Here is a 20,889-nt window from a genome sequence, read left to right on the forward strand (position 1 = left end):
TGGTGTTTTAGATCACCCCCTCTTCTGGTTTGTCATTTTCCATCTTTCTCTTCTCAAATTCTTTCCCTCACACTTTCTTCCACTTTCTCTGCTCTCTCTTCCTCTCAGTTTCCCCATGTTCTCCCTCCGTCTCCCTGTTTCTGTTTTTTTCTCTTCTCACCCTCTGCCGTCTCCTATTCTCTCACCACCTGTCTCGTTCTCTCACTCATTGCAGTAGAACCTGTGCCAGAGCTTCCAGTGCTGAAGACGGCCCCTGTGGTTTTGATGAAGACTAAATTGGGCCGAGGACGATGGCGGGCCAAGAGCACGTGTGAGGAGCCAGAGTCCGATCCCACCTTGGAGCCCCAGTGGGAGTCTCAGTACTGGGAGAAGGCGTCACCATCTGCGTACGCTGTCCCAGAAATTCACACGCACGTGGTCAACAGTGCGGAGCTGTCCAGAGAACATCCTGCTGATACACAGCCGGCCGCAGAGACCGAGACAATGCAGCTCATTTGCGAGTCGGTGCCAGACCCTGACCAGAAGGATGAGAGTATTTCACTGGCGGGTGAGTGCAGCTGGAAAAGATAGCATTTGGCATGCTTGCCTTGATCAGTCGGAGCACTGAGTTCAGGAGTTGGTGTGTCTGTGATACGCTGTGTGGGATGTTGGTGAGACCACCTTTGGAATCCTGTGTCCAGTTCTGGTCACCCTGCTATTGGAAGGATATTATTAAATTGGAGAGGTTGTGCAGAAACAAATGGCAAGGGTGTTGCCGGGACTGTTGGGTTTCAGTTAAATGGCGAGGCTGAGACTTCTTTCACCGGAGCGTAGGAGGTTGAGGGATGACCTTGTAGAGGTTTATGAAATCTTGAGGGCCCTGGAAAGGATGAATAGCCAAGCTGCCTTTCCGAGGGTAGGGGAGTTCAAAACTAGAGGGTGTAGATTTTAAGGTGAGAGGGGAACGATTTAAAAGAGACCTGAAAGGGCAATGTTTTCACAGAGGTTAGTGTGTATATCGCTTGAGCTGCTAAAGGAAGTGGTAGAGGCGGGTACAATTACAACATTTGCAAGACATCTGGGCAGATTTGTGAATAGGAAAGGTTTCGAGGGATATGGGCCAACGCAGGCAAATGGGACTGGTGTAGTTTGGAAAACCTGGAAGGCATGGATCAGTTGGACTAAAGAGTCTCTTTCTGTGCTCTGTCTCTTATGTATGTAATAGACCGGAGCGTGGGGGCCCTCACATGGAGGTGTGCAGAATAGCAGACATTTGCTTCATTGTAAATAGGGAACAGGAGTTCAGCCTTTTGGGCCCACTCTGCCGTGCAGTATGATCATGGCTGATCTTCACCATTTTCTTGCGCTGTCCAGGCAGTTGTTTTGGATATGGAGAAATCTATGAATCTCAGCAGTTTAGAATTGCTGAGATTCTGGAGTCGCGTGGCTAGACAGGTATGGATAGCAGATTCTTCAGAGATCATTAGTGACTCATGAGTTTGTACACTGATGGTTTCATCGTTACCATTACTGGTTCTACCTTTCTATTTCCAGATTTATCAATTAACGAGGAGGCAATGGCGTAGTTCTGTTATCACTGGATTGTTGATCCAGAGACCTAGGTAACTTTCTGGGGATCCACGTTCAAATCGTGCCATGGCCAATGGTGGAATTTTAATTCACCTATTAAAACAATCTGGTGTTAACATTCTAATGATGACTACAAATCCACTGTCAATCGTTAGAAAGACCCATCTGGCTCAATCATGCCCTTTAGGGAAGGGAACTGCCCACCCTTGCCTGGTCTGGTCTAGCCTACATGTGACTCCAGACCCACAGCAATGGGCTGAGGATGATGGCGGGCCAAGAGCACGTGTGAGAAGTCAGAGTCCAATCCCACCTTGGAGTCCCAGTGGCATCTCTTAACTGCGCTCTTGGTCAATTAGGAATGGGCAATAAATCTTGGCCTCGCCAGCAAAGCCCTCATCACATGAAAATGAATCTGAAAAATTGTAATTCTATTAATGACTATCATGGATTGGCCCTGGAACATTAGTTTGTGACTTACACACACTGGTTCAGTCACACTGCATTATTGTATCACCATCTCCCTCAGGGAGATGATTACTGTTCATTTTGCTTGTCAATATTGTTAATTCACTGCCACGCTGCCGAAGCTGCAACGTTTTCATTTGTCTTTGGTACCTGCATGGATCATTATGATTGGATGCTTGCTCTCCCAATACAAGTTCCACTCCAGCCATGAGTAGATATTCATGAACCCTGGCATTGGCGGGCAATCGAGCTTTATGGATTCGCGCAATCGATCACCTCTGTCTCCCGCCACCACGTTCCTCTTCATTCAACCCACTTAAATTGTTTCCTGTACCATGGTGCCACGGTCAGTCTGCTGCGCCGCATTCCAATCTCCTCGCTCATCGGGCAAGCTGCTGAACAGCTGCTAGGGCTGAGACCTAATCTGTTGGTCCCTCTACCTGTCACATCCTCATGACCTTGATCAGGGACTAGATGAGACGATGCTAACCGAAAAGGGTGTTAACGTCCTTCTAGAGTGCAGTGACCAAGCGACTTGTCCCCTTCCTGATGTAACATACTGTGTGTAGCTCTGCCTCCAACTTAAAATCTCTGAACTGAAGCTTCTTGAGTCATTTCTTGTGGATACAGTACTGATGTGGTCACCGTGGATTGCTATGGTATCCCGGATCTCCCAAGTGTTGTGCTCATGACACTTCAACTCAAGTGCCAACTTTATTCCATTAATTGTGTTTTTTTTTAATTATTTGCAGTTCCGCTCCTCACCCAACTCTCAGCTTCACACTTCACAATCACTGACAAGTCCCTGTCTTTATAAGAATTTTCAACTGGCCTTGTTTAGACATGTTCTGACACACAATACTGGTGAGGGTGGGAGTTGAATTCTGACTTTCTGGCCGAGAAGAAGGGACAGTACCACAAGAGCTGCATCCCATTTTTAAAAAAAATCAATTATTCAACTTTGCTCAAGTGGAGAAACCAGCGTAATTAACTGGCAAGAGCTGCTCTCGGAGAGCTTGTACCTCACTCAACCTGTCAATAGCTCTGGAAATTCTTTGCATCTCTCTTGTAAATGTTGCCACCTAATTTTGTGGTGTTTGCCAATGTGGGCGAAGTACATTTGTTTTCTCCCTCCAAGTCATTAATATAAATTATAAACACTTAGTCCCAGCACTGATCCGTGTGGAAACCCACTGGTTACAGATCGCTGACCTGATAAAGAGCCCTTGCCACCACATGTTTTTCCCTGCCCATTAGCCAATTTCTCTATCCGCGCCATAATACTACCTCTAACACTGGGTTCTTATCTTATGACTTAACCTTATGTGAAATACCTTGTTAAATACCTTCTACAAGTCCAAGTACAGCACATCTACTGGTTTCTCTCTATTCACTATGTTTGAGATCTCCTCCAACATGTCTACTAAGTTAGATTTACTGATTTTTCTTTTCACAACTGAATACACTTGATTGAGTTATGATTTTCCAAATGTTCTTTACTTTATTGATTCCAAACCTTTTCCAACAGTAGATGTTGGGCTAATCGGTGTATAGTTATCTGCTTCTTGCCTCCCTCTGTGTCTTCAAGGTTTTTGTCACTTCGCTGCACAGAGAGAGAGAGAGAGAGAGAGACTTTCCCTGTTACTGTCTGGAGACTTTGGTTTGTGTTGTCATGCTGTGATATCTCTCGCCTCCACAATTGCACAAACCAGTCAACAGTCTGTCGCTGGACAATGTTTGCTTTGCACTCATCCATGGTTCATCCATTGGTTCTTAGATATTGTCCACCCCTACTGCCTGAGCAAATCAACTGTGAAAATACAGTTCTGAGTGAATTCCAGTAGCTTGACCTTTTTTTCAAATTGCAGCTTCTACAGCCCTTGGTTTAAGACAATCCTTTTCACATTTTGGTCCACAGTCCAAAATAATAATTGTGGTCAATACAGCCCTGAGACTGAGGATAATAAATCCATACAAAGCCAAGACTGGATAAAAGGCTTTATGACCCCACATCTGCAACTCGTAGCAGGTAGATCACAAAGTTGAGGGAAACCACTTGCCAACAGACTGAATATTCCCCCAGGCTTGGAGGTTTGGGCTAGTTGATCAAAGCAGCCATGTCTTGGAGACTTTTAACCTTTGTAAATTGGGCCCCCCTGAGTTGTGAAGTATAATTACCATTGTCTGTTGGACCAGTGAGCCACGTTTGAAGACAAACCGGCAACCTCCTTTTTCTCAATTACATGTTGGGGTGTTGGTGGTGGATGCTGGATGGCTTCAGAGCACAAACTCTCATGAAATGGTGAAAGATGACACGGAAGGCAATGGTGTAGTGATAGTATTCCAGTCCAATTAATCCAGAGACTCAGTTATTGAGTGGCAGATGGTGGAATTTGATTTTGGTAAAAGAATCAGGAATCAACAGTCAAATGATGGCCATTAAACCATGGTTGATTGGCAGGGAAAAAGAAAAATCTGGATCACTGATGCCTTTTAGGGGAGGAAACTGCCACCGTTATCTGATGTAACGGGTGTGTGTGTCTGTCAGTCTGCGTGTGTGTGAAAGAGAGAGACACTCCAGAACGAGAGCACTTACCCTCTGGGTAAGTGGGGATAGACAATCAATGCCAGCCAACCTGTGACACCTACATCCTGTGAATAAAGTTTACAAAATTAGATTAGATTAGATTCCCTCCAGTGTGGAAACAGGCCTTTCGGCCCAACCAGTCCACACTCACCCTCCGAAGAGTAACTCACCCAGACCCATTTCCCTCTGACTAATGCAATTTAACATGATCAATTCACCAAGTCTGCACATCTTTTGACTGTGGGAGGAAACTGGAGCACCGGGAGGAAACCCATGCAGACATGGAAAATGTGCAAACTCCACACAGACAGTCGCCCGAGGATGGAATCAAACCCAGGTTCCTGGCACTGTGTGGCAGCAGTGCTAACCGCTGAGCCACCGTGTCAACGTGTTGCCTGTATCATCTGCCTCAATGTCCCACCTGCTCCAAAACCTCCGCACATAGCCTTCCATCCAAAGGCTCAACTGGACCTGCATGAGTGAAACTCGCTGAGGCTCCTTCAACACCGTCTCCCAGACCTGTGATGTTGACTGCCCAGCGTAGCAAGCCAGCAGAACCATTGGAACATCAACATTTGCAAGGTTCCATCCTGACTTGGAACCAAATCACTGATCCCTCAGTGCTGTTGGGTAAAAATGTACACTCTCTGACCCCCACATAGCCGTCCATACACACACCACCCCACCATGTGTGCATGCCAAAACCCCTTTGCTTGTCAAGTTGAGTGTGGTTCCAAAATCCACAAGAGGCTTGGCCTCATGCAGGTTAAAGTAGCCCACTTGCTGAACACCAATTTAAGCACTGCATCCTGTCTCCCCCCACTGTCACTAGATTCCCTACAGTGTGGAAACAGGCTCTTCGGCCCAACCAGTCCACACCGACCCTCCGAAGAGTAACCCACCCAGACCAATTTCCCTCTGGCTAATGCAGTTTAACCTGACCAATTCACCAAACCTACACATCTTTGGACTGTGTAGTGGCTGCAGTGTGTGACATTGACACTTTGCGCTGCAGCAATTCCCCCTCTGAAACTCCTTCGACTGCATCTTCCAAACTTGCAGCCTCTACAGTCAAATGGTCACTGGGTCAAGAGTCAGGATGTCCCCTCCTGACAGCACTGTCAGTGTCCTCAAACCCATGTTTAACAGTGACGTTAAACCCAAGTTTCTCACACCACCTGGGACACAATTATTGGTGGGCATTGAATACTGGCCAGCCAGTGCTGTCCTAATCCCGTGAAACCGTAATGTTATAAAGTGTATTTTTCTCTTCAAGCGGTCATATTTTTGGGTCACTTGTAATGTTGGAATCTGTCTCTGATGTCTAGCATTCGGTTCTTTTAGTTGACAAACAAGGAAACAAGAATGGTCAACTTGGACGGTAAAACCTGCACAAGCACTAGTGCCAAACAGAGCCAAAAGCTTTATCGAAACAGTGCTGCTTTGCAGCTTCCAATGTGAAAATTAATCCTCTCGCGTTCACCTATTAGTGGAGAATGAAATTGCATTGCCGTGCAAGACATTAAAGCCCTATGGCTGAATCACCCTATGGCTGCATGTATCAGACTCGCCTTCAGAGAGAGCTATTTAAGATGAGTTTGAGTTGGTGGGATTGAGAGGAGTTAGCAGTGCAGTTTTTCAGTGGGAGTACTGATAAAACTGCTGCTTTTCATCAGACTTGAAGTCCAGATATGAGTGCCCAAGATAAGACATAATGTTCCCTTGGCACGAGAACAATGGAAGTAACACCAGTGTTACCCAGCGTCTTCCTATTTCCCTTTCTCCCCAGTTGACTTTTCTCCTCTTTCCTCTTCCCAGGATTAGCTGCTGCCGCTGGTCTCCCTAATTCCGTCAGAGAGCCAGAATTGGAAAACAGGTAGGAGACAGCCCCTGCCCTGCCTCCTCAGTCATTCCTCTCCCTGACCATTTAGCACTTTCCAACCAGTTGTCCTTAAATATAGCAATATGATAGAACCTGTTCTCCCCCCCCCACCCTCCAGGGGTGCTGGAGACTTGGTCCATTGTCCGATAGTGTTGTGCTTAGGGGAATTTTGGGGTGCAGAAACTGGGGGCTCGGGAGGTATGGTGTATAACAAAGGTTGCGTGGCGTTGGGGTGATTCTCTTGTCTGACCGTTCTGAGAGGTTTGGTTCCAGATATTGTGGTGGTGAAGTGGGGTATCATTTCACAGTATGTTGGGGAGACAGTGGACGGCTTACTCCAGGGATATGGCCACATGCGGAGATGATAACTGGGACGGCATGGATTGCGGACAGAATGCTGATTTGAGCATTAAACCATGGGCATGGGGTGACACAGGGTTTGACTGGAGACCGGTCGGATTGGGGACTATGAGCTCAGATCCAGACCATGAGGGTGAAGCAGGAGTCAGACCCGGGATGTAAGGGTGATGCGAGGGTTTGACTGTTTGGGGGGGGGGGGAGGTGACGCTGTTGGGTGATGAACTTTGCTTTTAGTGAGTGTCGAGGGAGATTGAAAGCTGTCATTACTGAGTTAGAGAGCGCCATGAGTGTTGTTCTTACCTCTGACTGGTCGCTCCTCTTGCTTTATTAGTGAGGAAGACGAACCAGAGTTGGTGGAGACTGACGATGACATCCCATTCCACGATGATCCCAAAGATGAAATGTATGAGCCGTCACCACACAGGTAACTAGCTGGAGGGCAAAGCAAATCCTTTTGGACTCTCATTCCATGACCTGCTCCACCCATCCTGTTCCTTCTGTCTTTTGGCCTTGAATCCCAACACACTTTACGTAACCACAGCTGAGGGGCTTGACTGGTTTGTTTCTCTCCACCTTTTCTCTCCTTGCCCGAGTTTGTGCTTCATCGCACTTGTCTTAGACCGTCACTTGTCCCAGGCTTGGCTGCAGTCCTGGCACTGTGATCTCTGTGCTGCCTCTTCTGCCCCCATCTCTGCTGTCATCCTCTCTCCTGCCCATCTTTCTGCCAGCCTTGCCTTCATTGCTGCCCAGGTCAGCAGCTGTTCTGCCTTCTGTAAACAGCTTCCCTTACCAGCAACCCTTCTGTCTCTCCGCTTCATGTTTGTTGTTATGGACCAGATCAAACCCTCTCAAAACATACCAAGGGAACAGCCTAAACCCTAACTTTTACCTTACTTTGAAGGCAAGTCCAAGATGCTGCCTTCCAGATGTGATACGATTGGTCAAACCTACTAGGCTTTACGCGACACATTACACTATGGCTAAAATACAAACAAACGACAAAAGAATTGTTAGAACTTGAGCTCTATTAAAAGACTTCACAAAATAATATTATTTAACTACTACTCATCAACTGTCCGACATGGCTGCATCCCATAAACACACCCTTGGCCAAGGCAAATTCAGCAAAACAGATTTTCCCTCACTTGTTTTCTTTTCCAACCCGGGCCAGAGGAAAGACCGAAAGAATGAATCTAGCAGCAGAGAGAAACCCCAAGCATTTTACAGCTTCAACTCCAAAAGCTGAACCTCAATAGCTGAAAGCAAAAGGTAAAACCCTGGATCTCTGTGAGCCTGACTCCACCCCCTCATGCTGCTTTTGACTAATGTAAAGAAAAGGCCCAAAGTTATTTTGTTTGCTTTCCATGGAGTAGACACCCTAGCAGCAAGTTCACTCAGCTCTTCTTCAAGAGAAACAGGACAGCACAAATCCTCCTTCAAGGCACATCTTGTCACATTTTCCTACTTTGTCCCATTCACATCTTCCGCCTCTCCTATCTGTCCCTTCACCTTGCCCCCTGCGCAGTGTTTTTATCTCGTTGGCAGTGTTTGCAGATTGTGAATCGACGAGCCTAACTCTCTTTCAGAGCACTCAACTTCCGATTTGTTCCAATTCACAGGGAGCGTGGGAAGCCGAGGCGGAAACCACGGAAAGAGAAGGAGAAAGTGGAGACGGTGGAGCAGGTGGAACCTCCTAAGAGTCAAAGGTTAGCCACCACTGCCCTCATCGAGGGAGCAGTGTTGCCTTGTATTGCCCCCGAATGATCCCACCTCCTGCACTTGGTTCTAGTGGTGTCCCCCTCCTCTCTCATGTAACCTTCCTCATCCCCATTCCATTCACCTGTCAACTGAGTGTGCAGATGTCAGGAGCACTGATATGACTAATCCATGGAAGGCAAAAACTGACAGTCATGGGATGTGCATTCACAAGATGGCAATGCGACAAGTTGTGGTCAGACGTTTACTTATAGAAATGTGCGCGGCTGTGCACGTACAGCAATGTTGAATGGAAAAGCAGGCAGAAAAATATGCTAAATCTTTGCAAACTCTTCAGCACTCGAACGGGTATTGTGTCATACTGTGTGCACCGTGTGCAAGTTGTGAAAGTGGATGTTTACCCCCCTGTTTTTCTCTGCTATTAATGGCCTGCCTGTTTGTTGCACTACACCGACTCACAAGTGTGCACCTTGGTTAATGTTCGTCAACGCCCTGTTGAGGCTGCAAAACAAAGTTTACATCGAAGATAGTTGGGCTTGAGTTATACGGAGTTTCCAGAGCCATTTGTGGAGTTGATATGATGTCGTTATCATTGGACTATTAATCTAGAGACCGTGGGGACTTAGGTTTGAATCGCACTATGACAGACGGTGGAATTTGAATTCAGTAAAAATGTGGGATGAAGAGTCTAATAGTGACCATTGTTGATTGGTGCAAAAATAGGCAACGGCTTCACTAATGTCCTCAAAGGTGAAATCCTTTTTGGAAATCTGTTATCCTTGCCTGGTGCGGCCACAAGTGATTCCAGACCTATAGCAGTGCCATCTTATCTGTCCTCTGGGCAGTAAGCATTAGCCTGGCCAGTGATGCCCACATCCTGTGAATGATTAAGAAAAGAGCTCGGGAGGTTAAAATGGCCCCTCGTGCCAATACCCCTCATTTTGGAAAGCCCAAGTTTTTTAACCTTCTCTGCTGGAAGGCTTCTTCATATACCAGAGCTCCTCATTTCTGGTGACAAGTCCTCACCACACTTTCTGAAAGTGGTCCCCAGGACTGTGCACTATACTCAACTCCAGCAGAAATATGAATTTTGTGGCTCTATTGTAACTTCTCTGTTTACAAAACTGCTCGAGGACACCACTTGTCACAGCCTGCCAATTTGGGAGAAAACCCCTGAGTGGTACCTTAGGAAGTCCAAATCAATTCCCTGTCCCAAATTTGCTTGCTTAATTATCTCTCGAACGGGTATTGTGTCATACTTTGTATTAAGCTGCAAAAGCTGCTCTATCATATCTGTTCTTGACGTGAGCTCAAAACTATTTATCTTTTCTTGGACGTCTCCTATCCATTCTCTCACCTTTCTCCCTGCGCAATGTTTTATCTAACTGTTGCCCTATGATTAGCTGTTCTTTCCTGTCTACATTCTTATCACTTACTGGTGACATGGTGACTCAGTGGTTGTCCCTGCTGCCTCTCACCGCCAGGGACCGGGTTTGATTCCAGCCTCGGGCCACTGTCTGTGTGAAGTTTCCACGTTCTCCCGTGTGGATTTCCTCTGGGTGCTCCAGTTTTCTTTCACAGTCCTGAGATGTGCAGGTTAGATGGTTTGGCCGTGCTAAATTACCCGTAGCATCCAGGGATGTGCAGGCTAGGTGGTTTAGCCATGGGGAATGTGAGGTTGCAGGGATAGGGTAGGGGTGTGGGTCTGAATGGGATGCTTTTCAGAGGTGTGGACCCAATGGGCCAAATGGCCTCCTTCCACACTGGGCATTCTATGATATGGTATTCCTCCTATGTTTCCTGCATATCCCCAGTGTTCTCCTGGGACTTCACTGCTTAGATCTTAAGCAGCCAAATGTTTTCTCTTGTTCTCTATACCCTTGTACAATAGTGTGGCAATACCTGTGCCTTCAAAATTCTCGACACTGAATAGGAATGGGGGACGTTGATGGTGGATTGGTGGGCAATAATTAGTTTGTTCTCTTTTCAGCAAAGGTGGCTAGTGGGGTTTTATTGGAAGTGAGCAAAGTTGTGAAGAGTTTTATAGTAAATGAGTCTCATCAGTTTTAAATAACTGGTAAAGTAAGCAGAGAGAGAAGAACATTAGCTGCACGATACATTAAGGCCTAGAATGCGGCGGGAATCACTTAGATTTGAGACTATGCTCCTTGACAAGGTTGTGTTGTCAGTATTTTTTTCCAAAAATACTTGATGACACAGGTTCTGAAATCTCTGGGGTTGATTGACTTGAAGAAACTTTTAAGTTTTTTAAACAAAAACACTTGGACAGTGAAAGGGGAGTGGCCAGTTCTCCCAGCTCAGCTCATCTCTGGTTTGGGTTTTAGCAGTCTGCCTGTTTAGAGCAAGCAGTCAGTTTGTTTGAGGCTGCTGGTCAAAGGAAGAGTTCCATGCTGAATCTCTCTGCCATCTTGCTCTTGCTCTCGCTCTCTCTCGCTCTCTTCCCCCCCCCCCACGTAAGACCCTGTATTTGATTGTACCTTTTCTGTCAAGGGGCATTTATGGGGGATTGTTGCAAGTATTTGGAACAGCATCAGAATGGATGATCTGTTGGGTTTTCAGGCAGGTTAAGTTATTCTGTATTCTGTTCTCTTTTGTTCGTGTTTCATTCGATAATCTTGTAAATCACTTGTTTAAACCTAAGTGATTGGGCCAGCTGCATCACTCCTGGATAATCTGCTCCACACCTTATTAAAGCAGCAAGCTAAGTTAGGGTCCGGGCTACTTCCTTGAAATGTTTTGAGGGGGACTGGTCTGGTCCATAACAGACTGATTTGTAAGGTTGTAAGTGAGCCTAAGTTGGGCAGCACCACCAGTGGATTGAATGAGCTCCTGTACTGTCAGATTGCAGTGATGTTACTTAACTTGCAAGGCTAACACCTTACTTTCTTCCTTGTCAGGAGGCCACGAAGATCCAAAGAAGATAGAGGACCTCGTCCACCCAAGAAGCGGTAAGTCTGTTGCCGGGGAGGTGGGGACAGTGACTGGTGTATCACTGGGCTCGGTGCGTTTTTACCATGGGGGGAGCAGCAAGACCTATGGAAATATACCACAGACCTGCTTGATCTCATTACAGTGGCTGGGAAGGTTGGGGAGAATGCAAGAGGAAGAGAAGTCTAGGTTTTCCTGCAAAAGGTGTAACTGAATGTCCTGGTCAAACTGCTCTTTCCTCTGCCTCAGGAAGAAGCCTCCTATTCAGTACGTGCGCTGTGAGATGGAAGGTTGTGGAACTATCCTCGCCAATCCAAGGTATTTGCAGGTCAGTGCAAACTTAATCTGGTTGGCATACACCATGCTTTTTTTTTGCACAAAGAAGCTTTCTTTCAGATGTCTTCATCTGCAGAGGCTGAATGTCAATATCGTTCAGCCCTTGTCTAGAATACAGCTGTGCTGTTCGGATCTAGAATGGGATTAAGCTAAGAAGCAGTAGTAGGAGGATTACTGTGTGCAACGTAACCAGGATTTAGAATCAGCTTACCTGGCTGAAGAACATTGGAAATGCTCTGCAGGTCTGACAGCATTTGTGGAGCGTCCGAGAGAGAGTGGCTGTTTCAGGCAAAGGGTTTCTGTTCAGAGCCGTTGAGGAATGAGAAAATCAATAGGCAAGATTTCACTTCGTAGTTCTGGTTTACCACTCAAAACAAAATCAAGAAATATTAAATAAGAGTCACCAGTGAATTACAATCAATGTTTTCGACATTACGCATTCAGAAGCAGATAGACGAGTATCTGTTGCAAGGTATTACCAAGTTTGTGAAATTTCTAAGACCGTCTACTAAGCCTGCAGGACTCACTTCAGCCCGAAGGTCAGTCAAACGTCTGGATTGGTACTGGCGACTTTTAAAGGTTCTATTTTACAGAAACAAAAATCACTAGGTTGATTCCAGAGTTGAGAGGGTTGGCGTTTGAGGAAGATCGAGTACACTGGGTCTATGCTCTTTAGAATTTAGAAGAATGATGGGAGGGATCTTATAGAAACGCACTAGATTATGAAGGGAATAAATAAGATTGAGCAGGGAGGTTGGTGGGTGAAACTACACTCGGAGGCACGGCCTCAAACTGAGGGGCAGCAGATTTAGAGCTGAGTTGAGGAGGAAATTCTTTACGCTCAGGTTTGTGAATCTGTGGAATTCGCTGCCCAGTGAAGCAGTCGAGGCTACCTCGGTAAACATTTTTAAGGCAAAGATAGATTTTTGAAAAGTAAAGGAATTAACGTTAAACTGCAAAGTCACGCACGTAGAAAAGGTATAAACTTTGTGATTAAAAACTGCATAGAATCATAACAGTACAAAAGAGGTCATTCAGCCCATCAAGTCTGCACTGCCAAAGCTACACTCGTTCTAACTTCCAGCACCAGGCCCATGGCCTTGAATGTTAGAACACTTAAAGTGCTCATCCAAGTTTGTTTTATAAATGTTGTGAGGTTTGCCACCTCAACTCCTCTCCCAAGCAGTCCATTCCAAACCTCTGCCACCCTATGAGTGAAACAAATCCTCAAGCCCCCTCTAAACCTCTTGCCTCTCACCTTAAAAGTATACCTCTTGTTACTGACTGTTCAACAAAGGGGATTAACTGCTTTCTATTCATCCTGTCCATGTCCCTCAATCTTATACATCTCTGCCATGGTTGTTGGCATGTTCGCTGGGCTGGGATATTTATTTGCAGACGTTGCTTTGGAGCCTCCTGTGAAGCGCTGCTGTACTGTGTCTTCTGGAGTTTATTCGGTTCTGTTCTTGCTGCTTCTGGTTGCTGGTTCCAGCTGTTCGTTGTCATGGCCGGTATATTGGGTCCAGGTCGACGTGCTTGTTGATGGAGTCTGTGGATGAGTGCCATGCCTTGAGAAATTCTCTGGCTGTCCTCTGTTTAGCTTGTCCTATGATCATTGTGTTGTCCCAGTCGAATTTGTGGTCCTTCTCATCTGTGTGTATGGATGGTGTTTAGTGGCTAGTTGGTGTTCGTGGATACAGCTTGCTAGTTGTCTGCCTGTTTGTCCTATACAGTGTTTTGTGCGGTCTTTGCATGGAATCTTGTAAATTACGTTAATCTTGCAAGTGATGGATATAGAGTCTTTTGTCTTGTTGAGTTGTTGTCTGAGCGCGGTGGTCGGTTTATGGGCTCTCATGGTCCTGAATGGTCGGAGAAGTCAGTTCCGAGGCGTTTTTTTATGTAAGGTAGCATGGTTAGTGAGGTGGGTCGTGGCATGTCCTCGTTGTTTGTCTGTTCAGCATCTACGGATAAAGTTGCGGGGATATTCATTCTCGGTGACGACTCTGTAGAGGTGTTTTCTTTCTCTTTGCAGGTTGGGGGTGCTGCAGTGTGTTGTAGCCCTCTTCGAGAGTCATAGAGATGTACAGCATGGAAACAGACCCTTCGGTCCAACCCGTCCATGTCGACCAGATATCCCAACCCAATCTCGTTCCATATCCCTCCAAACCCTTCCTATTCATATACCAATCCAAATGCCTCTTAAATGTTGCAATTGTACCAGCCTCCATCACTTCCTCTGGCAGCTCATTCCATACACATACCACCTTCTGTGTGTGTTTGAGTGGTTGCTGCTGTAGTTCAGGATCTGCTCCGTGTGTGGCTTTTCTGCACACCTTTGTGGTGCATTCACCATTCTGTGTTCTTTCTGCCATCACTACTACAACAGCAACCATCCAAACACAGAGAAGAGAGGCTGTTTCAGTGTCCTATTCAAAAGGGTTACAATGCTGTAGCACTCCCGACCTGCGAAGAGAAGAACACCTCTACAAAGTATTTGCCAAGAACGGATATCCCTGCAACTTCATCTTCTGATGCCGAAACAGACAGACAACGTGACGAGGACGTGCCACAGCCCAGCACACGAGCCACGCTACCTTATATTAAAAATAAGTCTCTGAACTGACATCCGGACTTCTCCGATCACTCGGATTCATACCAGCCCTGAAAAGGGCAGTCACACTCAGATAAGAACTCACCAAAACAAAAGACCCTGTGCCCTTCATTTACAAGATAAATGCTCTTCAGAAAAGTTCATGCAAACACTGCATGAAACACTACCTGGGGCAAACAGGCAGACAACTAGCAATCCGCATCCATTAAAACCAACCATCACTAAACTCCACAACCAGCTGTCCCTAATAGCCATACACACAGATGACAAGGACCAAACGTTCGACTGGACAACACAACAAGCATAGGACAAGCTAAGCAGAGGACAGCCAGAGAATTTCTAGAAGCATGGTACTCATCCACAGACTCCATTAACAAGCACATTGACCTAGACCCAATATACCAGCAATGACAACGAACAACCGGAAATAGCCGGAACGGAACCAAATAAATTCCAGAAGAGACAGTACAGCAGTGCTTCATGGGTCTCCAAAGCACTGACGATGTCGTCAAGACAGGGGACGAAACATTTGCAAATCACCTTCCCAGCTCGGCGAATATACTCACAACCACAGCCATCGACACCCAAGCTACAAATCTTTAAGCAAATCTTACACATCTCAACTACGTCCCCCTTCAACCTTCTCTGCTCCAAAAAAAAACAGCCCGAGCTTATTCAGCCCCTCTTTGTAGCTAAAGCTCAAGATCACCTGGCTGAAGCACGTTGGAAATACTCAGCAGGTTTGACAGCAATTATGGAGAGTGAGACAGAGTGGATGTTTCAGATGAAGAACTTTTCAGAGCCAGTTGAGGAATGAAAAAGACCAGTGGGTAAGATTTCACTTCGAAATTTTGCTTTACCAGTCAAACAAAACCAACAAGAACGCTGAATTATGATCAAGGTGTTATAAATTACACATTTAAGAAGCAGATAACCCAGCGTCCACTGCAAGATATATCAAGTTTATGCAATTTGTACGACAGTCTGCTCAGCCTGTCGGACTCATTTCAGCCATAAGTTCAGTCAATGGTCTGGTTTGATAACTGGTGATTTTCAAGGGTTTTATTTTACAAAAGCAAAATTTCATTACAGTAAAATGTAAAAGGCGAATAAACTAGAGTAATTAATTTCCAAAATAAATCCCATATGATTGTGGTGATGTGACATTGATGTGTTCTGGTGCAACATGTCGGGCCTGTTGGACACCAATGTGATCCAGAGCGAACACAACTGGACTAAGTATTTGCAGCTTTATTAACTTTGGATCCAATTTGAGGAGCTGTAGACATCATTCAACATCAAGGAGGGGGAGAGTTAGCTGGATACTTTGTTTCACAGAGCAGTTATATAATTAGATGACATAATTCAAAATTGGCTGATGATCAGCGTCAACAGGGTGTGAATGTAGGTGAGGCCATTAGACCAAAAGACATAGGAGTAGAAGTAAGGCCATTCAGCCCATCGAGTCTACTCCGCCATTCAGTCATGGTGATGGGCATTTCAATGCAACTTACCCACACTATCCCTGGATCCCTTACTTCCTTGCGAGATTAAGAATTTTTCAATCTCTGCCTTGAAGGCGTTTAATGTCCCGGCCTCCACTGCGCTCCATGGCAATGAATTCCACAGGCCCACCACTATCTGGTTGATGAAATGTCTCCTCATTTCCGTTTTAAATTGACCCCCTCTAATTCTAAGGCTGTGCCCACGGATCCTGACGGAAACAAATTCCCAGCACCCACCCTTTGTAAGCCATGCATTATCTTGTAAGTTTCTATTAGATCTGCCTTCAACCTTCTAAACTCTAATGAATACAATCCCAGGATCCTCAGCCGTTCATTGTATGTTAGGTCTACCATTCCAGGGATCATCCGTGTGAATCTCCGCTGAACATGCTCCAGTGCCAGTGTGTCCTTCCTGAGGTGTGGGGCCCAAAACTGGACCCACTATTCTAAATGGGGCCTAACCAGAGCTTTATAAAGTCCCAGTTGCACATCGCTGCTTTTACATTCCAACACTCCTGAGGTAAATGGCAGCATTACATTTGCTTTCTTAATCACGGACTCAACCTGCAAGTCGACCTTGGACTAGCACTCCCAGATCCCTTTGTACTTTGGCTTTAGGAATTTTCTCACCATTTAGAAAATAGTCCATGCCTGTCTTCTTTTTTCCAAAGTGCAAGACCCTGCATTTGCTCACGTTAAATTTCATCAGCCATTTCTTCGACCACTCTCCTAAACTGTCTGATTCTTTCTGCAGCCTCCCCACCACTTCAGAACTACCGGTCTGTCCACCTAACTTCGTATCATCAGCAAACTTCGCCAGAATGCCCCCTTGATCCCTATCATTAATATATAACGTGAACAGCTGCGCCCAACACTGAACCCTGCAGGATACCACTTGTCACTAGTTGTCATTCTGATAAAGAACATTGTATCCTAACTCTCTGCCTTCTGTCAGACAGCCAATCCTCAATCCATGCCAGTAGCTCACCTCGAACACCATGGGCCCTCGCCTTACTCAACAGCCTCCTGTGAGGCACCTTATAAAAGGCTCTTTGGAAGTCGAGGTAGATAACATCCACTGAGTTTCCCTGGTCTAACTGGCTTGTTATCTCTTCAAAGAATTCGAACAGGTTGGTCAGGCACAACCTCCCCTTATTAAATCCATGCAGACTTGTTATAATCTGACCCTGCACTTCCAAGAATTTAAAAATCTCATCCTTAACAATGGATTCTGGAATTTTACTGACAACTGAGGTTAGACTATTCGACCTGTAATTTTTTCATCTTTTGTCTTGATTCTTTCTTGAACAAGGGGGTTACAACAGTGATTTTCTAATCATCTGGGACTTGCCCTGACTCCAGTGATTTTTGAAAGATTATAACCAACGCCTCCGCTATTTCCTCAGCCACCTCCCTCAGAACTCTAGGATATAGCCCATCGGGGTCAGAAGATTTATCAGTTTTTAGACCTTTCAGCATTTCTAACACTTTTTCTCTTTTGTAATGGCTACCATACTCAACTCTGCCTCTTGACACTCCTTAATTCTTGGGATATTACTCATGTCTTCCACTGTGAACGCTGACACAAAATATTTATTAAGTTCTTCAGCTATTTCCTTATCTCCCATCACTAGCCTTCCTGCATCAATTTGGAGCAACCCAATTTCTGCTTTTGCCCCTCGCTTGTTTCTCATGTATTGAAATAAACTTTTACTACCACTTCTAATATTACTGGCTCACTTACCTTCGTAGTTGATCCCATCCTTTCTCATTTCTCTCTTTATTATTTTCTGTTTGTTTTTGTAGTCTTCCCAATCTTCTGATTTCCAAGTGCTCTTAGACACTTTATAGGCTCTCTCTTTTTCTGTGATACATTTCCTGACTTCCTTTGTCAGCCATGGTTGTCTCCTCTCCCTCCCCGGATAATCTTTCTTTTCTTTGGGATGAACCTCTGTACTATGTCCTCAATTACACCCAGAAACTCCTGCCATTGTTGCTGTACTGTCTTCCCCACTAGGCTCTGCTTCCAGTCGATTTTCGTCAGTTCCTCTCTCATGCCCATGTGACTACCTTTATTTAACTGTAACACCATAACATCCGATTTTGCCTTCTCTCTTTCAAACTGCAGACTGAACTCTACCATATTATCATCGCTGCCTCCTAAGTGTTCTCTTACTTTAAGATCTTTTATAAAGTCTGACTCATTACATAGCACTAATTCAGAATAGCCCTTTTCCTCATCCATACAGGGAGTAAGAATCTCATACCTGTTGGACAAAGATCAAGGGCTGAGGCTCCTCCGCTCCTTGAGGCACACCTGAGCACCCTGGGGTTATAATCAAGAAGCCTCGGCCTGTGCAATTATCCAACAATTGCCTTTGTTGGTCAGAGCATTGACCAAAGGAGTTTGGGACATCATGTTTCTGCTGTAAGAGACATTGGTGAAGCATTTCTCGAATACTGCGTTCAGTTCTGGTCACCCTACTATTGGAAAGATGTTGTTAAACTAGAAAAGGTTTAAAACAGGTGAGGTGCCAGAGGACTGGAAGGTTGCTCATGTTGTCCCCCTGTCCAAGAAGGGTAGTAGGGATATTCCGGGTAACTACAGACCAGTGAGCCTGACGTCAGTGGTGGGAAAGTTGCTGGAGAAGGTACTCGGGGATAGGATCTATTTATATTTAGAAAAGAATGGGATTATCAGTGATAGGCAGCATGGTTTTGTGCTGGGGAGATCGTGCCTTAGCAACTTAGTAGAGTTATTTGAGGAAGTGACCAAGTTGATAGATGAAGGGCTGTTGATGTCGTATACGTGGACTTTAGTAAGGCGTTTGATAAGGTTCCCCATGGTAAAATAATAGAGAAAGTGAAGTCACATGGTGTGTAGGGCGTTCTAGCTAGGTGGATAAAGAACTGGTTGAGCAACAGGAGACAGTAGTCGTTGAAAGGAGTTTCTCGAAATGGAGAAAGGTGACCTGTGGTCTTCCGCAGGGGTCAGTACTGGGGCCACTGTTGTTTGTGATCTGGAAGAGGGCACTGTTGGTATGATCAGCAAGTTTGCAGATGACACGAAGATTGGTGGAGTAGCAGAAAGCATAAGGGACTGTCAGAGAATACAGGAGAACATAAATAGACTGGAGAGTTAGGCGGAAAAGTGGCAGATGGAGTTCAATTCAGACAAGTGTGAGGTGATGCATTTGGGCAAGCCTAATTCTAGAGCAAATTATACAATGAACAGAAGAGCCTTGGGAAAAGTTGATGAGCAGAGAAATCTGGGAGTTCAGGTCCATTGTAACCTGAAGGTTGCACAGGTGGATAGAATGGTCAAGAAGACAATATAGTATGCTTGCTTTCATTGGACGGTGTATTGAGCATAAGATTCTGGATCAGTGGTGCTGGAAGAGCACAGCAATTCAGGCAGCATCCGAGGACAGGCAAAATCGATGTTTCGGGCAAAAGCCCTTCATCAGGAACGTCGATTTTGCCTGTCCTCGGATGCTGCCTGAATTGCTGTGCTCTTCCAGCACCACTGATCCAGAATCTGGTTTCCAGCATCTGCAGTCATTGTTTTTACCTCTTACTATTGAGCATAAGAGCTGACCGGTCATTTTAAAATTGTACAAAGATATTGGTTTGGCTGCATTTAGAACACTGTGTACAGTTCTGGTTACCAAAAGGATGTGGATGCCTTGGAGAGGGTGCAGAGAAGGTTTACGAGGATGTTGCCTGGTATGGAAGGTGCTAGCTATGGAGAGAGGTTGAATAGGTTAGGTTGGTTTTCATTAGAAAAAAGGAGATTGAGGGGGGACCTGTTTGAGGTTTACAAAATCATGAGGGGTATAGACAGGGTAGATAGAGACAAGCTTTTTCCCAGGGTGAAGAATTCAATAACGAGAGGTCACGTTTTCAAGGTGATTGGTGAAAAGTTTAAAGGGGATACACACGGCAAGTACTTTACACAGAGGGTGGTGGGTGTTTGGAATGCGTTGCTGGCAGAGGTGGTAGAGGCAGGCACGGTAGATTCATGACCATTGGTGTTCCACAGGGGTCAGTGCTGGGACCACTGTTGTTTGTGATATACATAAATGATCTGGAAGAGGGCACTATTGATATGACCAGCAAGTTTGCAGATGACACGAAGATTGGTGGAATAGCAGAAAGCATAAGGGACTGTCAGAGAATACAGGAGAACATAAATAGACTGGGGAGTTAGGCGGAAAAGTGGCACATGGAGTTCAATCCAGACATGTGAGCTGGACAGATGCATGAGTAGGTGAGGAGCAGAGGGATACAGCTGCTTAGGAATTGGGCGACAGGTTTCGACAGTAGATTTGGAGCGGCTCAGGCTTGGAGGGCTGAACGGCTTGTTCCTGGGCTGTAAGTTTTCTTTGTTCTTTGTAGGCAGCAATCTAAAGTGAACATAGGCCCTTTAAAGAACAAGGTTGGGGAAATAATGGGGATTAGGGAATAGCAGGTAAGTTGAGCAAATACTTTGCATTAGTCTTCATAGTAGGAGACATGAATAGCATTCCAAAATTTCTAAGTAATCAACAGCCAAAAGAAGGAGAGGAAATAAATACAATAACTAATATTAGAGAAAAAGTGGGAAGGAAACTAATGGGGCTAAAGGCTGATAAGTCCCATGGAACCTGATAGGATACATTTTAAGATATTGAAAGAAGTCGCAACCGAGATTGTCGATGCACTGGTATTAAGCTTTCAGGAATCCTTTGATTCTTGGAAAGTCCCAGAGGATTAGAAAGCTGCCACTTCTGTTCAATAAGCAAAGAAGGAAAAAAAAATTGTGGGTCAGTTAGCTTAATGTCTGTTATAGGGAAAATGTTAAAACATAAAGGATGTAATATTACAGCATTTAGAAGTGCATATTTGTATAATCAAGCAGGGTGAGTGT

The 20,889-nt window shown here is 45.4% G+C and overlaps 1 protein-coding gene across 3 annotated transcripts in view; it reads left to right on the plus strand.

The window, feature by feature from the left end:
• Window positions 1-20,889, plus strand: part of LOC122544083 (E3 ubiquitin-protein ligase ZFP91-like) — a 71,293-nt gene that overhangs the window by 35,526 nt on the left and 14,878 nt on the right. For 2 of the 3 annotated variants that reach the window (XM_043683093.1, XM_043683095.1), the window contains 6 exons: window positions 215-547; window positions 6,440-6,497; window positions 7,195-7,287; window positions 8,483-8,569; window positions 11,498-11,548; window positions 11,778-11,856. In XM_043683093.1, coding sequence (XP_043539028.1) covers window positions 215-547; window positions 6,440-6,497; window positions 7,195-7,287; window positions 8,483-8,569; window positions 11,498-11,548; window positions 11,778-11,856 — 701 coding nt within the window. The remainder of the gene's footprint in view (window positions 1-214; window positions 548-6,439; window positions 6,498-7,194; window positions 7,288-8,482; window positions 8,570-11,497; window positions 11,549-11,777; window positions 11,857-20,889) is intronic. The other variant, XM_043683094.1, reaches the window with a different exon arrangement.

The sequence above is a fragment of the Chiloscyllium plagiosum genome, chromosome 46, assembly GCF_004010195.1.
Source record: "Chiloscyllium plagiosum isolate BGI_BamShark_2017 chromosome 46, ASM401019v2, whole genome shotgun sequence".
NCBI classification, from domain to species: Eukaryota; Metazoa; Chordata; class Chondrichthyes; order Orectolobiformes; family Hemiscylliidae; genus Chiloscyllium; species Chiloscyllium plagiosum.